This window comes from Micromesistius poutassou (assembly GCF_964030765.1).
Source record: "Micromesistius poutassou genome assembly, chromosome: 6".
Classification (NCBI taxonomy): domain Eukaryota; kingdom Metazoa; phylum Chordata; class Actinopteri; order Gadiformes; family Gadidae; genus Micromesistius; species Micromesistius poutassou.
This window is the reverse complement of record NC_140276.1, coordinates 3,778,194-3,794,716: the sequence shown is the minus strand read 5'-3', so window position 1 is coordinate 3,794,716 and position 16,523 is coordinate 3,778,194. Positions and strand designations below refer to the sequence as shown.

Here is a 16,523-nt window from a genome sequence, read left to right as displayed (position 1 = left end):
AACATAAAGTTTACCCGCAGGCAATATTTATTGGAATGAATATGGAAGGTAAGGTAATGACATTGGGTTAGTTGTAAATATCCTGATTTATCCATGTTGCTAAATACGCATGCATTTTAAGTACAGCCTAACATTCTGGAGTAGACAGACCGTGAGCTTACAGTAGAGATTGCGCTTTCATAATTTGACATAATGAGCGGTGGGCTTTACAGGTTTAATATTTTATATAAGGTGAGCTCTGATTCTCTATTTTCGAGCCCATGTCTATTGGCAAATCAAAAGTCTTACCTGCTCTGACCTAATTGAAACAGAATATAAAAGTGGAAAGGGCCTTTTTCCTTCATGCCTCAATGCAGCTCTTGCCGCGGTTTATTTCCCTCTAATGAAAACAATATAATCCCCCATAGATAGCAGATGGGAGTGTGTGTGTGTGTGTGTGTGTGTGTGTGTGTGTGTGTGTGTGTGTGTGTGTGTGTGTGTGTGTGTGTGTGTGTGTGTGTGTGTGTGTGTGTGTGTGTGTGTGTGTGTGTGGTTTCCTTCCCTTATCTGCTTCTGTGCTGCTTCTTAGTTTCCTTTACCCCTCTTTCTGGGACTTCATGCGGTCAGTTGTTACTGTATAATGTTGTGTACATGTGAACACTATTGGGGTATTTGGGGGGGGGCAGGGGTGCGGGGGAGTTGGAGCACTCTAGTTATGAATAAATGAAGAGCACTGGCTGTTGGAGGTAATGTCTTAGCCAAGAGTGAGGACCCCTCCAGCCCTTCGGAGCCCATGCAGCTGTCTCTGTCCCTGCGTGGACCAAAACACCAGACCAGGCGACACGCAGCTTCCCCGCCTCCACATGTCAGCCAAGACTCTCAGGACTCTTATCAGGGAGAAGTGGAGAAGGAGACCGCGGCATGAGACGGAGGACGAAATAAAAAGCTGGGGTTTTATGTGCAGCCATCGGGGGGGGGGGGGGGGAAGATGTTCCCCCTGAGAGCAAAATCCATTAAAGGAGGTTTGCCTTTAATTAGCAGTGTAATTAGCAGGTGTGTTTTCATTTTTTTTTTGTATTTACATGCGGGCAGTATATTTTTAGAATCTGCGCTAAACAAAACAGGAGACGCCGTGGGCTCTCCCACTCAGGCGCACATGGCGAGCTGTGGAGGGTACGCATGCACACACGCAGTGGTGTTGGCACTGAGTGAATCACATTCCAGAAGCACCTTCCAGAAGCACATTGAGTCCGTCAGGGGAGGCAAGGCGGCGGTGGAGCTGCTCATTAACCTAGGCATATTAATCACCCTACCCTCTACGCGCCGTGCCTGAAGGGCCCATGACGGTTCACTCTTCATAGAAGCACATCAGCAGATGGCCCCTGACTGATAGTACAGCATCTCCATTTTCAGATTAGTCCTTTTTATATATATATATATATATATATATGGGAAAAAATATATATTGTTGGCATGTCAGAGACACACACGGTGAAGTGTTTCACTGTTGGTTACTGGGGAAATGTTAGCGTGAGTAATGGACACCTATCCATGTTTAAAGATATTAATGTAGTGCTGAGATGAGCTGCAGGATTTAGGTCAGAGTTGTACAAAGGTCTGCAGTGCAGTTTATTAAGAATTTATGATTCTCCACTGCAGGATACCTTGGGAGATTTGCGTCTGGGCCGGCTGGTAAACAAATAATCCTATGTAATTGAGATTTATAATGTAAATGTGTGAGCTCTCGTGTGGCCCATAAATTCCCTTGTTAGCTTGCGTACTCGCATCTGTGCATGTCAGAAACGTGCACACATGCACATAAAATATTTGCGCATTTAGGAAGTGCGCGTGTTCTTTCTGTGTGTGCATTCAGTGCACAAGCTTTATTCTGGTGATCTATACTGGACGCAAGTAGTATACATTTCCAATTTGCATTCAATCAGGGTGGATTTATGGTGATCCATGGCTGATCCGGTGCTGGTGGCAGTGTAATCCCAGCCCTGGCCTCGACGCTTTATGGGGACCTGGGCTGTAAATTTCTTACCGCAGTGGGGAAGCAAAATCACAGGGCGCCCGCAAATTCTCAACTCAGCAGTTCAAGGGTCAGCCCCCAGCCGACTGCAGCTCAGCATCCTGTGTTAGGAACGTTGTTTTTGGTGTTCGTTCTGGGTAATTTACACACCGCTGCTGTTTTTGTTTGTTAAACACAGCGTTATGGTAATGGCCAAGACATTTTAGTATTTATTTATTTTTATCTTTGAAGAGGGGTCATCGCAATTGATCTGATTTTGGCAGTATCCTCAGAACAGCTCTGGCGTCCAGCCCAGAGGTCGAGCAACGTAAGCAATGCGCCACACTTTTCTCTTTATCATTGGGGGGTAGGAGAGACGGTAAATATTGCTTGAAGGATGGCCATACAGGTCACGCAATTTCGGTCTGGGTTAAAAAACCACCATAGCGTCTCCTGGTGTCACTAAAACATCTGTTGCTAATTTAATTTGGCAAGATTACCTCCTTGTAGCGATGCTGCCGAGCAGAGCATTTTGCCCGTGCACGGCCCCTTATAAGTGGCATTATAGCACCTTTTGTCTTTTGGAATCACTGTGCGTGGGCCAGTAAGTTAGTCGTTTGTCGACAACATAACGCTGAATCACTATACTTCAAAGTACTTAAAAAAAATTCTTGGCAGGAAGACGAAAGTTGCGGCATTTCCGTTTACATTTGTCAAATGCAGTCAAAATCTCTTGGGCAGAATCGGTTCATGGAAATATTTCTTCCCCATTATATAGCCAACAGATGTTTGAGTGAAGCCAGGAGTGACGGAACGACTGTTAGATCGCCCAGACCGGTATTGTCATTCAAGTCAAATGAGTTTAGGAACAGCTTGTACGTGGACTACCGGTCTTTATAACTTTCTTGTAAAGTTGTCACTTTTGCTTACAAGAACCGAACAAGCAGTTTGACTGACAGCCACAGCATGAACATTAATCATGGAGGAAGGCCATTTAATTGGTCCCCTTGGTGACCTCCAAAGGCTAGTGCTCTTGGCTTGCCCCCAGCACGATTTTCCCCCGTCATAGCCAGCCTGTGTGTCTGTTTCACTGTCACATTAACATCCCCCATGTGTCAGTGTGATTGAACAGGCCCCCACAAAACCCACGGCGTCATTTGAGCAGATGTGGTCGGACAAAAGGCCTCTCGCTATCTGCCTCAAACAGGACTTAATTGATATCTATAGACTATGATGGCTTTATACGCTCAGCCAACCACAGTCAGAGGCGTGGCAGTAAGCGATTGAATCTAAAGATAGGCACGTGAGCGATAAATCACGTTAACTGGCATGTACATGGAGCATGCCAACATTCATGCAAAGTTCATTAGCGCTGTGATCCAGCTTTTAAACCGCATTAACCCTCTTTTGTGCATAGGGGCTGACCCCATCCCCTACCCACCTCTCGGGAGCTTACAACTAGTCACCTCATGAACCAGTGTTCCTTATACACAACCTAGTTATAGCATCTGCTTGCAGAACAGCACATATTGTGGTTCGTTTTTTGCATTTCATCCTATTTAATTTGTATAGCCCTTAATCGCCAGTACAGTCCCAAAGGGCTTAACAGGCCATATATTTATGACACCCCCCTGACCCAAGACGGCAAGAAAGAACTCCCTTGATTTGCAAGGATGAAATCTTGAGGAGGAACGCAGAGTGGGGGATCCCTCCTTCTAGGGATGGTCAGGAGTGCAATGGGTGTCATAATTGACATACATACAGGCAAAAGATTTTAAGTCGGTGCTGGCCGGTTAACCATAAGGAGAGTCGCAGGCATCCAGTCGCAGTGACCGCGACATTCATAGTGGGCAGAGTCTATCCACTTATGTGGATTTAAGACCATTTGGGCCACAGTTATGTAATACAAATATGCAATATTGGCAACACAAAATGTGACGTCACCCTGGCCAGAGGCAAGCACCACCCCCAGCGCTTCCCTGTCGGTAAATGGTGAAAATTTGTATTTTTTCTCTGGGTGACTCATTGCGAAAGGTCAGTCACTGGGTAAGAACAGCACAGTTGGCTCTCCTACCTTCTCTGCAATATGTAATGGAATTCATCATAACTGGCATTTCAGGCTGATGGGACCTGACCGTCCTTATGATTTATATTGTGAATATTATGCTAACACATTCCATAGTTCCATAGAATATTTCTGTTCGACGGCTCATGTGTTGGTGTCCACCTTCTGGTGGGGGGTGGGGGGGGATGTTTGTGTGTTCAAATTATTTTCGTCAAGGACAAACATACGTTCTCCATTAGGGAGCGGACCGGCACTCGAGTTAATGAGTACTCGTCAAGCAAATCATAAATGATTACAAAAATATTGTAATCTGAAATCATTTTATAGTCGTTCTGTTAAATATATCATGCATTGTGTTATGTATTTTGCACACGTTTTTGGAGCAGGATATATATCAGTAAATAGTCAAAAGCCTTCACCGTTTGCTTTGTGGATGCATTGCAGTTGAGACACTGTAAAAAAGGTTTGTTTGCAAGCGTTCAGTCACTGGGCCGTGTAGGCGTTTGTTCCCTGAGCGTTTGAGAGGTTTTTCAATGACAGCCCGCCAGCAACGTCCTGACATCAAAAATGAAAGTGAAATGTATACAGCAGAGCCCTGCTGTGGCATTTTGTAAAGAGAAGCAGCTAATGCTGTTTGAACAGTGTTTTATTTTTTGTAAGTTGGAAATAGATATGCTCTGAAATGGCAATGTGACACTGTGAACTAAGGATGCGATAACCGGAGTCCCAGTTTGTCTAGCGGTCAATTCAATTATACATTTTTGGGGTATTTATTGCATCCCTAATCTCCATAGAAACAGCTGTAGCATACAGATGCAGGGGGAATAAGAAACCACACCCGCCTACACTTACAAAAGTTGAACCTAAATAATGCAGGAAATTCTAAATAAAAAGGACATAAATATCATCCATGGTGGTGCTAGATCTAATTAGCAGATAGAAGGACCCACTAATAGGCCTTTCACACGTGAACTCAGCCTGAACTCCGGAGAATCACATCTGTAGCTGATCACGAGTTGACCTTTCACACATGCGACGCACAACGGGAGATAAGCCGTATCAGACTTTTTCACACCTATTGGAGATTCTCTGAATACTTGAGGCGAGGGGTGTTGCCTGGGGCCTAGGAGGCCAGGCATAATGCTAGAAGTATGCAGTGGAAGTTGCAGTATTTTGTTTACAACACATGGCGGTTGGGGCTAGCAACGCTGACACAAAGCAGCTACACTCTTTGCTCCCGGTTTGGCACCAGTCTCCTGATGGAAACGCCCTCAACGCGTCAGAAACACACCCACGCGCTCATTGTGGATTCTCAGATTCTCCGAACGTTAGAGTAGGGGCATGGGACAGTAGATGAACTCTAGAAGGGCGGATTCACACGTTTTTGTTCACACATACAGCCCCTCCGGGGATTATACGGTCCCCGGTGTTCAGACTTTCGTTGCATGTGTGAAAGGCCTGTGAGATAATATCTTTCAAGTCCACATGTCGGGAGAACCATGAGACATCAATGACAGACACCGCCTCTCTAATGCCCACTGCCTTTTTCACCTTTGCCCCACTGGCTCTTAAATAAAGATCTGTCCGCGCTTTCATCTCCAGTTTGAATCCTATCAAGAGTCGTGCAGTGACACCTCTCATCTTGGCGTCTGGTGACTGCTTAGCTGACCAGGCCTAGTTGTCTCACTCCTACATGAGAAGCAGCCTATGCAGGCCTTGTCTCCAGGTGTGAGGGCTACTCCAATTTGACAGAAGGTGCCGGAGAAGTCGGCCGGTGTGCTTTTGATGACGATGATTGACGATGAGGCGAGTTTCGAGCTTGACATGGACTGGAGGAAAAGTTTAAGCCGTTATTTTATTTCATCATTGCTGCTTGGATTACGTTGGTGTGCTTGACCTACTTTCAACTAAAGAAAAAGCTCTCCGTGTCACGTATTGATTGTTTTCCTACAAATCTCATCTCTGTACTCGCGCTGAGGCGGTTTATCTTTTTGTTGTTCTCGTAACAATATCAAGGACAAAATCCCTTTCACTGGGACAAAAGGACAAATCGGTCCGCTGAACCGCAGGCGTGCCTAACCTACTGTCCAGGTGAGCCGTACCTGGTGGGCCTCCCTCCTCTCGCTGTCCAAGGCAAGCCGTGTCATGACAAGTGGTGTTCTTGTCTCTCCCCCCCCCCCCCCTGCAACCGATGTATTCACATGTCGGGCAGTGTCAAGAGCAGCCTTGCAGAATTTCCTGGGAGTACTGAGCGGAGCCAGCAGCTGAGCCTAGCATGAGCACAAGTGATGCTTTCACAGTGCATTGCTCCTAACCGTCTCACCACTTCCCCGAGCCCTCATTAGCATGCCTGCTGCATTTAGCCTTAACCCAGCTATGTGCTGCTTTGTTATCCTCTACTGTTCACCCCTCCCTCCCTTGGATTTCTCGCCTTTTATTTACTCCTCCATGCTGTTCCCCCTCTGGCTCACTCCTCGGCCTCGTCTCTGCGCCAACTATTTATTCCTCTTCGCCTACTTTTAAAAAAAAGAAATGTAACTCCTTCTAGACTCCCAAGTCTTATGTATTCTAGAAGGCTCTGATACTATTCCAGTCCTGTATGACTGTCCTCCCCTCCAGACCCCCTGCTATTTACCCCCTTGCCTGCCCAGCTGTCATCTCTTCTCCCACCTCGGCCAGAGCATCACTCACGTTTTAATACATGTGTCTGGATTATATGCAAAGCATTGCAACAATATAAATGGCGTCTTCCTTATCGAAAAGCACAAATCACTGCTCTGTTTGCCAGTATAGCACGTGGACGGTTAACATGTTTTGCCGTGTTATTTTGACATTTGTTCACGTCAAACGGCTGCTACGGGTGTGATAATCTGCATTGTCTGATGGGATGCGCGTGAGCGTTTGTGTTCAGTGTTTTCTTTCCAGCGCCAGGGCCAGCTTCGTAGTCGCTGGTGTATGATGGAGCGCAGTCCACGGGCTGAGGGGAGGGAGCTCGTGTCGGGCTCCCTGCGTGTCCATGCATGTGTGCAGGCTCTGTGCTCAGTGGAGCGCTGCACACGCCGCACCGGGGGACCCCTGTGCTCTAAGTAGGATCATCAGCACCATACCTTTTACCGTCTGTTTCCCCCTCGAAAGGAAGAAATGAGCTGAATCGACCCACTTTTTCCGTAGCTGCAAAAGCATATGGGGTACGTTAAAGAAGTGTGTGGGAGCTAGTTCCTAATGGTAGTCGGGCTAATTACGGTAAACAAGATGAACGTATACGTGTGTGTTGCCCGGTTAATTTGCAATTGCCAAGCAAAACATCCCCCTCCCTTCATCTGGGCGCACCCACCTACCCGGGGCCGGGGATGTGTTCGGAGTCAGCAGACAGCCCAGATATTTCATCAATTACAAGATTGGCTGCCATTAGCACAGTCTCACCTTTTGCCCACACTTAGAATTAATGGCTACCACAGGATTCTGCTCCCATACAGCCAAGCAATTAAAAAGCCAGAGTGTTTTCAACTTGTTATAGTCTTATCTGCGCTTTTTCCAGAAAGAACAAAGTTGGGGCTTCAGGGGCCCACCTACCTGACTGGAATGATTAACCCAAGTGAGATCCAACGTCAGATATGGAGTTTTGTCCAAATATGCTGACTGTGCTTTTAGTTTTTAGTGTTGAGATCTGTGTGTCGAGTTGGTGCTAGCCTCACTTCTGTCTGTGTTTCAGCAGTTCCAGCCCATGATGTTGTTCATGTGATACATGTGTCAGCACGTCTAAAACAGAATCGCCTGTTGGCATCAGGTCCCCGTAAACTTGACACAGACTGAAATGACGCCACTGATATTGTCACAACTGATTCCCAATAATGGCCAAACGTCTATACTCCTTGTCTATACTCCTTTGTACCAGCTGTCTTCTTTCTCCCTCCTCTTAATCGCCTCTGTTTTTGAAATTAAGTGGATTATGGTGATGAAGATGATTCATTCTATTTTCGGTTTGTCACCGTGGCCACTGCAGAACTACTGCTGAGATAGTGGGAGTGTTGCTGTTTATCTCACCCTGTTGGTGTGCACAGTCGGTACTGCTGTGATGGTTTGCATTCGGACAAAAGAGCGTGCCAGTGTTTGCATCTGTATTGTTTGGGGATGAGCATGCATCCAGGCTGACGTTGCTATACACAGAGTGCCACCAGCAGCTTTACTGCTTCAACCATGAGCAGCCCCTACTCATGCTGTTGTTCTACCACGGAGAAATGATCTGTGAGGCCTTGCAATAAAGTTCATATCATTCTAGTCTTAACTTGCCAAAAAGGTTTTTGTTGGGATTAAGTTACAGGTTGTGCAAGTTGACCCATTTACCAACATTGCAATACAGTTCAATGCATCATCATCAGTGTTGATGAAAAAGAGCATGGAATGTTTGCCGGCTAGCCAGGAGCCACAGCAGGTGTAGCTTAAAATGCACAGCTGCATCTCAGGAATGTCTTTGTTGCGGGAAGAAGAGAAGGGAGAGGGGTTGGGGGGGGGGGGGGGGGGGGGGGAGAGATGAGAGTTCCACTTTGCTCTGATAGGACTGCCCTCAATTATGTGTCATTGTAACTGCAAATTCTACCAAATTAAATCTTCAGTTGTATCCTTTGTGAGTGAACAAACGGCTGCCAATGCTCAGAGTGGCTTTATTATAAAGAACAAATTATAATCCTTTACATCAAAATGCATGTCACTGTTCTTTTCACGAAGAAATCTATAAAAGGCTGAGCTCCTTGCTGACTCGGCTCGCAGGTTGCACACCGTTTCTTATTTTATTACGATCTAAATGTCAAATTTCAGATTCCCCACGGGCATGTTTACACATGCACTTATTCACTGGATGAGCAGCGAGTAAGGGCCTCTAAAGCCCATTATCAGGCTGGCAGGGGGCTTGTTTAGCAGGGCCAGGAAGACGTTGGGAAGTGGTCTTCCAGCACACAGCCAAGGCCTAATTATTAGATCGAGCCGCTGCAGCAAGATACTGTTGTACTGAACGCACACTTGTGTGCTTATTTACATAACGCTTCTTTCAATTGTGCTTTGATAATTTAGTTTTTTTGATTCCTTTAAGTTGAAGTGTGTGTTGTTAAAAGCCCATTGGGTCTTATGTTAGGGCTTGTTATTAATGTATTTATTTGTCCAATATTATGTTTATTTAACTAATTGTGTCTTCTCCGAGTGCGCTTAATTTGTTAATGAGGTATACACAGGGAAACAGACGGTGCGCTTTAGTGCACATTTTATACCGTACATTGTTTTTATCGGAAAGAACTGTTGCCAGTGCATCACTAGGTTGTTTGAATGTGTCAGATTTTTTTTCGATTTATGTAAATCAGATACTTCACACTGCTCTGCTAACGTCAACTTAAAATAATTGCAGACATCATTAGTTGGCTTTTTACCCTGTGCCAACGTCGACCTGGTGGCCGCTGGCCATTGAATTAACTAAAATAATTAAAATAAAGATGTCTGAGCTTGTACCACGTGGGACCATGTTTCGATGGCCCTACCTTCTCCGATGCGCCGCGCTCCACTTGAAAAGGTCATGGATGACTACTGTAGAACCACATGAGCACGAGGACGCCTGATGCATATTCATCAAGATGCATGACATATTCCAGCCGAGTTTGCCTGAAAGCTTTCCCTGTTTCGCCGCTGGCCTGCAAAGTAATGCAAATAGAAAAATGTATTTTTGTTTACGTCATTCACTCCCACTCACTCTTCCCTTTTCATGCTCTTCCTCCCAGTGCCCGGACTCCACTTGCAAGCAGGATCTGCTGGCCTACCTGCAGCGCATCGCCCTCTACTGCCACCAGCTCAACATCTGCAGCAAGGTCAAGGCGGAGGTGCAGAACCTGGGCGGCGAGCTGGTCGTGTCCGGGGTGAGTTCAACAATCTAATCACACGCCCGCCAGACCGTCTCTGACATCTCTGGCCAGGCTGCCAGCCGTCCAGCGGCCCGACCGCAGCTCTGTGGTAGCGGCAAAAGTGGTTTGAAGGATGGGTGTTGAATTGCAAATGGATTTTGGGCTGGAGTGTCAAAAAGAATGGGCACTGGCTTCATAGTGAAGTTTTTAACATAAAACTCCTGCTAAGTAATAGCACTTTCCTCTGCCTTTCTATCCTACCTCTGTATGACGGTCTCTCCATATATTTCATTGACTGATGCACTGGCAACTAATATGCAATTAGTGTACTTTTTTTAACGGTTGCCCGTGTCCGACAGTTTGTTCTTAATGCATTGCAATGCATGCCCAAACTAATTAGCCCACTGATGTTTTAACAGCCCACGTTTCAAACCCCAAAGATAAGGGCGTTGACGTTAGGGGGTTTACTCCCATTGTTTAAATGCTAGCTAAGCTTCCAGAGCAGATGATAGATGATGACTAACCTATAGCAGCACCTCCCAAACCTTCAGGAGCAGGGCCAGCTAATTACTTGTGCCGGTGTAATTGTTCAAAGTCCATCCATTTCCTGGGCAGAAGATTAGTTCCTGTGTTCTCCAGGCCTGAAACGAGACGTAGTTTCCCAGCACTACCCATCAAGTGTCTTTACAGCCTTTGAGGCTATTACTTTGAGGAGATTAAATTAGGGTGACCTTTTTTCATATTCTGAAATATTTCACACCTGTTAGGATGTCGAATAAATTTCGGTAAAGGTCGTTATTTTGTTTCATTATTTTGTGTTGTCTCCGATGTCGGACCGTCCCTTCCCCGAGCAAAGTGGGGCGAACCGGAACAGATTAACGTGCAAACAGTCACCTCAACGCGCCGCCGCCGCCGCCGCCGTGTGTTTTCTCTCCACCCCAGGAGTTCCTGTACGTGCAGGTGGACAGCGCCATGTCCCTGATCCAAGCGGCCAAGAACCTGATGAACACGGTGGTGTCCACCGTCAAGGCCTCCTACGTGGCCTCCACCAAGTACCAGAAGAGCCAGGCCATGCAGTCTCTCAACATGCCCGCCATCTCCTGGAGGATGAAGGCGCCCGAGAAGAAGCCGCTGGTCAAGCGGGAGAAGCAGGACGACCCCCACACCAACAAGGTCAAGCGGTCCTCCCAGAAGAAGCACATCAACCCGGTGCAGGCCCTCAGCGAGTTCAAGGCCATGGACAGCATCTAGGGGGGGGGGGGAGTGTGTATCCCCAGAGAAGGGCGAGAGATTGGTATTTTATTAATTCCTTTGTTGTGTTTTTAGCCCGCAGAATCAAGAATCATTCTATACTGTAGGTTTCCTGCAGCATATTCATGTGTATCGCAAGCTTGAGGGTGAGTGGCTCGCCGTTTATCTTTGCAGACCCTCACGGAGGCACGCGATTGCTCCTTGCTCGTTCTCACCACGTCAAATGATTCCAATGTTTCCAATGTGTTTTTCGTTTTTTGTTTTTTTTGTTGTGTATTTCATGTTTGTTTTTGTCATTTGTTAATTTTGTTCTGGGGAAACACAATTAGTGGAAAGCAAACTGGACGAAGGTGACCCCACCCCCCACCCCCATTCCTCTTGTGTGACCCCATCACATTGTTAATGTGGAATATAGGGAACCATAGATATGAGCTTAATTCCAATACCTGTTTATTTAGAGCTTGTGTATTTTGTATTCTAACCTATTTTACAATTATATGGAGGGGCCACTTTGGTGTTTATTATTTTTTCTCTTGCATAGGGGCATAACATTGATTTAAATGTGTAGTGCGAATATGAACTATGCAAATGATCGGCCGCCTAACAGCAGCATTAAATGTAGGCAATTAAGGTGTGCTAAAACTAGTCTGTTCGATGCTTTGTCATAGCTCAGAGAAACCAAAGTGACCATAATTCTATTCTATCTTTTATACAATATTTGTCATATCCCTACATGATTGGTCGGACACTAAATGTTTCCTCCGATGCGTGACCTGTGATCTGCCTTCCTACAAGATAAATTTATTTTTCCTTTCCTTTAAGAACCCCACCCTGGGTTTCACCAGTTCCATAATATATTTTTTACGTCAACGTGCTTAGGTTAACCAAAGGTTATGGAGAGCACTCTCTCCAGCCTTCTGTGTTGGTAGATAAGCCTGCAACACACACAGACCCGCAGACACACTCACACACACACACTCCCCCGCAACAATTGGTAGAGCTCAAGTGCACACACGGAGACAAGGTCTCGTTTCCATCCCCAGCTACCTGGGTCCACCAGTGCCCAGCGGGCATAACAAGTATGAACCATATATCAACCTTCTCCACAGCCACATGCTTTTATTTTTACCTGTCAACGAGTGTAAATGCGTCCACATTTTAGGATCAATATTTTGTTTTTGATCAAACAGGTGGGTGAGTGTTCCTTACTGACTTTACCCTCCGCTCGTTCTCGCTCTGTCAGTTAAAGCGCACCCTGAGCCTTAATCGCTTAAACGCTAATAAAGATGTTTTTCAGGCTTGAAAGTTTTTGAAAACGTTTTTAAAAGGACTCACACTATTTTGGCTTGTTTTAATCAATCAAGTCTTTGAAGACACCTCCTGGGTCTCCGGGCTTTTAAAACGCTAAAGAGGTAAACATGTTTGGTGTTTTCTCTTTCGGTAGAATCCCCGAACTCAGTGGTCCTTTTTTCACACCACTTCTTTGCGATCCTCGGAAACATTACACCTCAGCCTTCGAGCTGATTAAAGTTATATTTCCCACCTTTAACCTCTTCCTATAGCTGGGGCCGACTGGACGCATATTATGTGGTGGACTGTGCGGAGCTATCTTTCATAGCGTGGGCATCAGGCATTAGAGAAGCTGATGTTTATTTTTCTCCCAAGACGGACTTTTGCTGTGAGGTGAAGAGTGTTCATACTACTTTGCTGTAGAAATCGTCTGCGCGGCGGCCTTCCCTGCCGCAGACTGTTTTGCATATCTATGTACTGGCTTTATTTCTAAATAAACAAATGAGATGGATGCGCTGTCTTTGATGTCGTTCTGTCAGATCTGCACTGCGGATCAAAAATAATTAAGTCCTCTTGAATCAGTCCTTTCATGATGGAAGTTTTGAGGCAGTGGTGCAGTCGCTACTTCAGCCGGATTGGTAGTAAAGCGAGTTGTCTGCGTAGTGGGAGGGCCAGTGCTCCTCAGAGTAATTCACTTTCTCAAAGGTAATAAGAGGGACTGCTGAAGCCTCAACTCCGGGCTGTGCATAATGAAGTAGCTATCCGCGTACACTGCTTTATTGACTTGGCTGTATATGCCCCAACAACACATTGGTAATGCTGTGCTGTTCACACAATGCTGCAATTAAATAACCCATATCACTCTCAATAGGATGCAATGTGTTGGTGAGTCATTTCCCAGTGCTTCAAAACCCTGTACTGTACTCTTTTTTTTTTTTTACAGGTGTACTTTTATGGATCCACACAGTCAGGTTGGTTTAACCCTAGACTGTCTTCCCCAGAAGAGGGAAGAAACCCAGCATGTCTGGTTAGAAGCCCACCTGGTAGGGGATTATAATTTAAATCCCATGGAGTGGTGACACCACAGCACTTCACGCCAGACCACCCACTGAAGATCCTGTTCCCTTTCCCCCTTCTGTTTTTCTGTCACTCAAGCTTGCGACATGATTGAATGAGGAGTGATCAATCACACTAGTGCAGTATGACAGTTTAATCAATAGGGGGAAGGTTTTCTCAAAGATTCCCATTATTTCATAAAGACAGGGAGAGGGACAGAGAGAGGATTGTGGGGGTTGGACTTCTGGCTGTCCAGCTAAACAAAAAGCATTGACAGAATAAGGCCTATGAAGTATTAGTTCTCAACCAGGTGTGAAGGGATTGGCAATGTCCAGGAAGCCAGACTGACAAGCTGCCGACTGTACTGGTGGACACTTCAGACGTATAGGCTTGGCTCACTGCAGAGCATAAATATGTTAAATATGACAGGCTGGATGGAACTCTGAACGCACCAATTTATTCCCACTATAAAAGTGACTTAGTGGGGGGCGCAGCTATGCCCAGACACACAGCAGCCCTGCACACAAAATGATGAAAGAATCATTTCAGATCTATTGCACCAAAAAGTGCCAGGAAAATCGTTGCCAAGTTTAATGTAGGGAAATTGTCATTATGTTTAGTTTGCTAATGACCTTTGTAATAGCCTGGAAATGGAGTTGCTGGGTTTGTGTTTGCTGTCTGCAAAGCCTGTTAGACAATTAATTATTTTTCAAAAGTAACTTATTTGAAGGGTGTCATAACGCCTAAATATCAAACCACAAGCTTGCTCTGTTTGATTCTGGAGTCTGTGTGTTGCTCTCTTCTTCACATGTGTTATTCAACAGCAAACAGAAACAATGAAATGCCAACCCGCCTCTATCAATATTAATACAGCATAAACACTGCTACTCGACACATGAGAGACCTCAAAGTAGTAAAGGGAACACATTTTATGAGGCTTGAAGGTCTTCCAGCGGTTCGGGTGACCTCGCAAGCTTAACCTTGTCAGGATATCATTAATACTGACATTTTCTCATTAATACATTTTTCGCCAGCATTTGTCTTGAGGTTTCGGGTTGAACACGCATCTAAAAGTCAAAGCTACTGCTGGATGGCAAGGGGAAACAGGCAAGTGTGCACTACGTGCCGTCTGTCAAAACAAAAATGTATTGAGTGTGCTATGTGAACGTACATTGTGCACAAGGCGGGCACTCCTACAGAGACAAGGTAAATCTTTTTTTTAATGAAACAGCACTTTGATCTTTTTTGAACAAATGCAATTAGTAATGTGGTATTGTGCTTCTAAGTGTTTATAAACCTAATCATTGTAGACATGGTGCTTTGTTCCATAGGGGTTCACCGCTAAAAGGCCTCTTGGACAAAACAACATAATGCTTTCCATTGGGCTTCTCTGCTTGAACCGACTGACCACACTAACCAAAGACTCCATTAGGAACCATGGGCAGCTAAAGGTTGCAGGAGCACAGTGCGTCAACATCAACATCCAATTGTCCTCCTCTTGTTAGACACAGTTAAAAATACACAGTGCTACACCAGTGTGTCCATGCTAGGTTAACAACATAGAGAGCAAGACAGCCTCAGGAGAAAAGACAGAACAAAAAGGGGTGAAACCTTTATGCAGTCGATGGTTGAAACCAGGGTCTCTGGGTGATGCTAATTAAAAATGTGTTGAACCTCCATCTCATATGAGCCTTTGTTGTTTGTATTTAACATACGATAATGCTGTTAAATTAATGATCCATCCTGGGTTCTGGGTAGAGGTTTGGGGAGAGTATCATTGACCTACTTGTGCTTAGGCCTAATAAATAAATAAATACATGAAAAAATTCGGACCACAAAGAAAAATGTAGAATGACTTGCATCTTTCACCCTCAATTCACTTTTGAGTGGGAAGCTTCCAGTTACATAACGTCTTTCCAAGCCTCCCCTCTCTCTCTAATGCGAGCGAACTCAAGCAACACACTTTCCCCTCGGATTGTGTGGCTTTGGAGACATTTAAGAGTGTGTGTGTGTGTGTGTGTCAGAGCGTGTGTGTGTGAGCGTGTGCGCGCCAAATCCATTGAAATGGTGCCAACATTAAAAGGAGCCCCCCTATCCCTCCATTTAAAGTCACTTTTATAATAAGCCTCACAAGATTCGAGGGAGAAAGGGGGCAGTAAAAAGTAATAGAATCAGCAGAGTGGCACAGACACAGGTAATTATGCTAAAAACTCGGTTCACAATGGAAGCCTAGAAAAAACTCCAGAACGTCGGCCCGAGCTCTGCAGTGGTGGGGCGCCGTCTTTGTATTGCAAATCCGTGGCCCGGCGCGACCACGCGTGCGCGCTTGTCCGGGATGATTTGTGTGATGTAATTAGATGTAAAATGCTTTTTAGCGGCCTCTTTAATTGACTTTTTGGCCAGAGTGATTTGCGACCATCGAGCCCGACGCAGCCGCATGCCGTCGTCGTCCACACAGTCAGGGCTGACGAGTTATTTGTGAGCGGCTCGGCTCCCAGTCCAACATCCGGTGGGATCAGTTTCTTTCTTTCTCTTTTCCTTTTCTTTTCAGATCCATCATGGGTCTGTGTGAGCGCGTGGGAGGAGTGTGTTACGCGCATGGGTGGGTGGGTGGGTGGTCCCTGGTGTCCTCAGCCTGCCTTAATGAGGAGCCATACATTAACGCGCGTGTGCTTTACGCACTTCGGCGGCGAGGCCGCTCAACAGCCTGGTCTCTCGGGGTGTTCCACTTGACGGACGCGCTGACGGTTCCCCTCCTCCCCCCTCCCACATATTAGACATTCTGTCAACCACCTTAGCATAAGGTAATCCTCATGTGTCATGGGCGCGTCTCCCGGCTACCAATCATCTCAGCCGTGTTCAGGGTGTATCGACGCTAGCCGTTAGCTCGGTGCTGTTGTACCGGCTGACTTGTCAGAGGCCCTCAACTGCAGGGAAAGTGATTTATATCGCCTTTAGTCATCAGTTCAAGATCCCGGTTCCAAGGATG

At 45.9% G+C, this 16,523-nt stretch overlaps 1 protein-coding gene across 1 annotated transcript in view; it reads left to right on the top strand.

Annotated features, from left to right (window-relative positions):
• ctnna1 (catenin (cadherin-associated protein), alpha 1) overlaps positions 1 to 12,989 on the top strand; it is an 81,403-nt gene extending 68,414 nt beyond the window's left edge. Inside the window, exons 17-18 of the mRNA XM_084469892.1 lie at positions 9,818 to 9,952; positions 10,880 to 12,989. Of these exons, the coding sequence (XP_084326018.1) occupies positions 9,818 to 9,952; positions 10,880 to 11,188 (444 nt within the window). The 3' untranslated portion in view covers positions 11,189 to 12,989. The remainder of the gene's footprint in view (positions 1 to 9,817; positions 9,953 to 10,879) is intronic.
• The last annotated feature ends 3,534 nt before the right edge of the window (positions 12,990 to 16,523 follow it).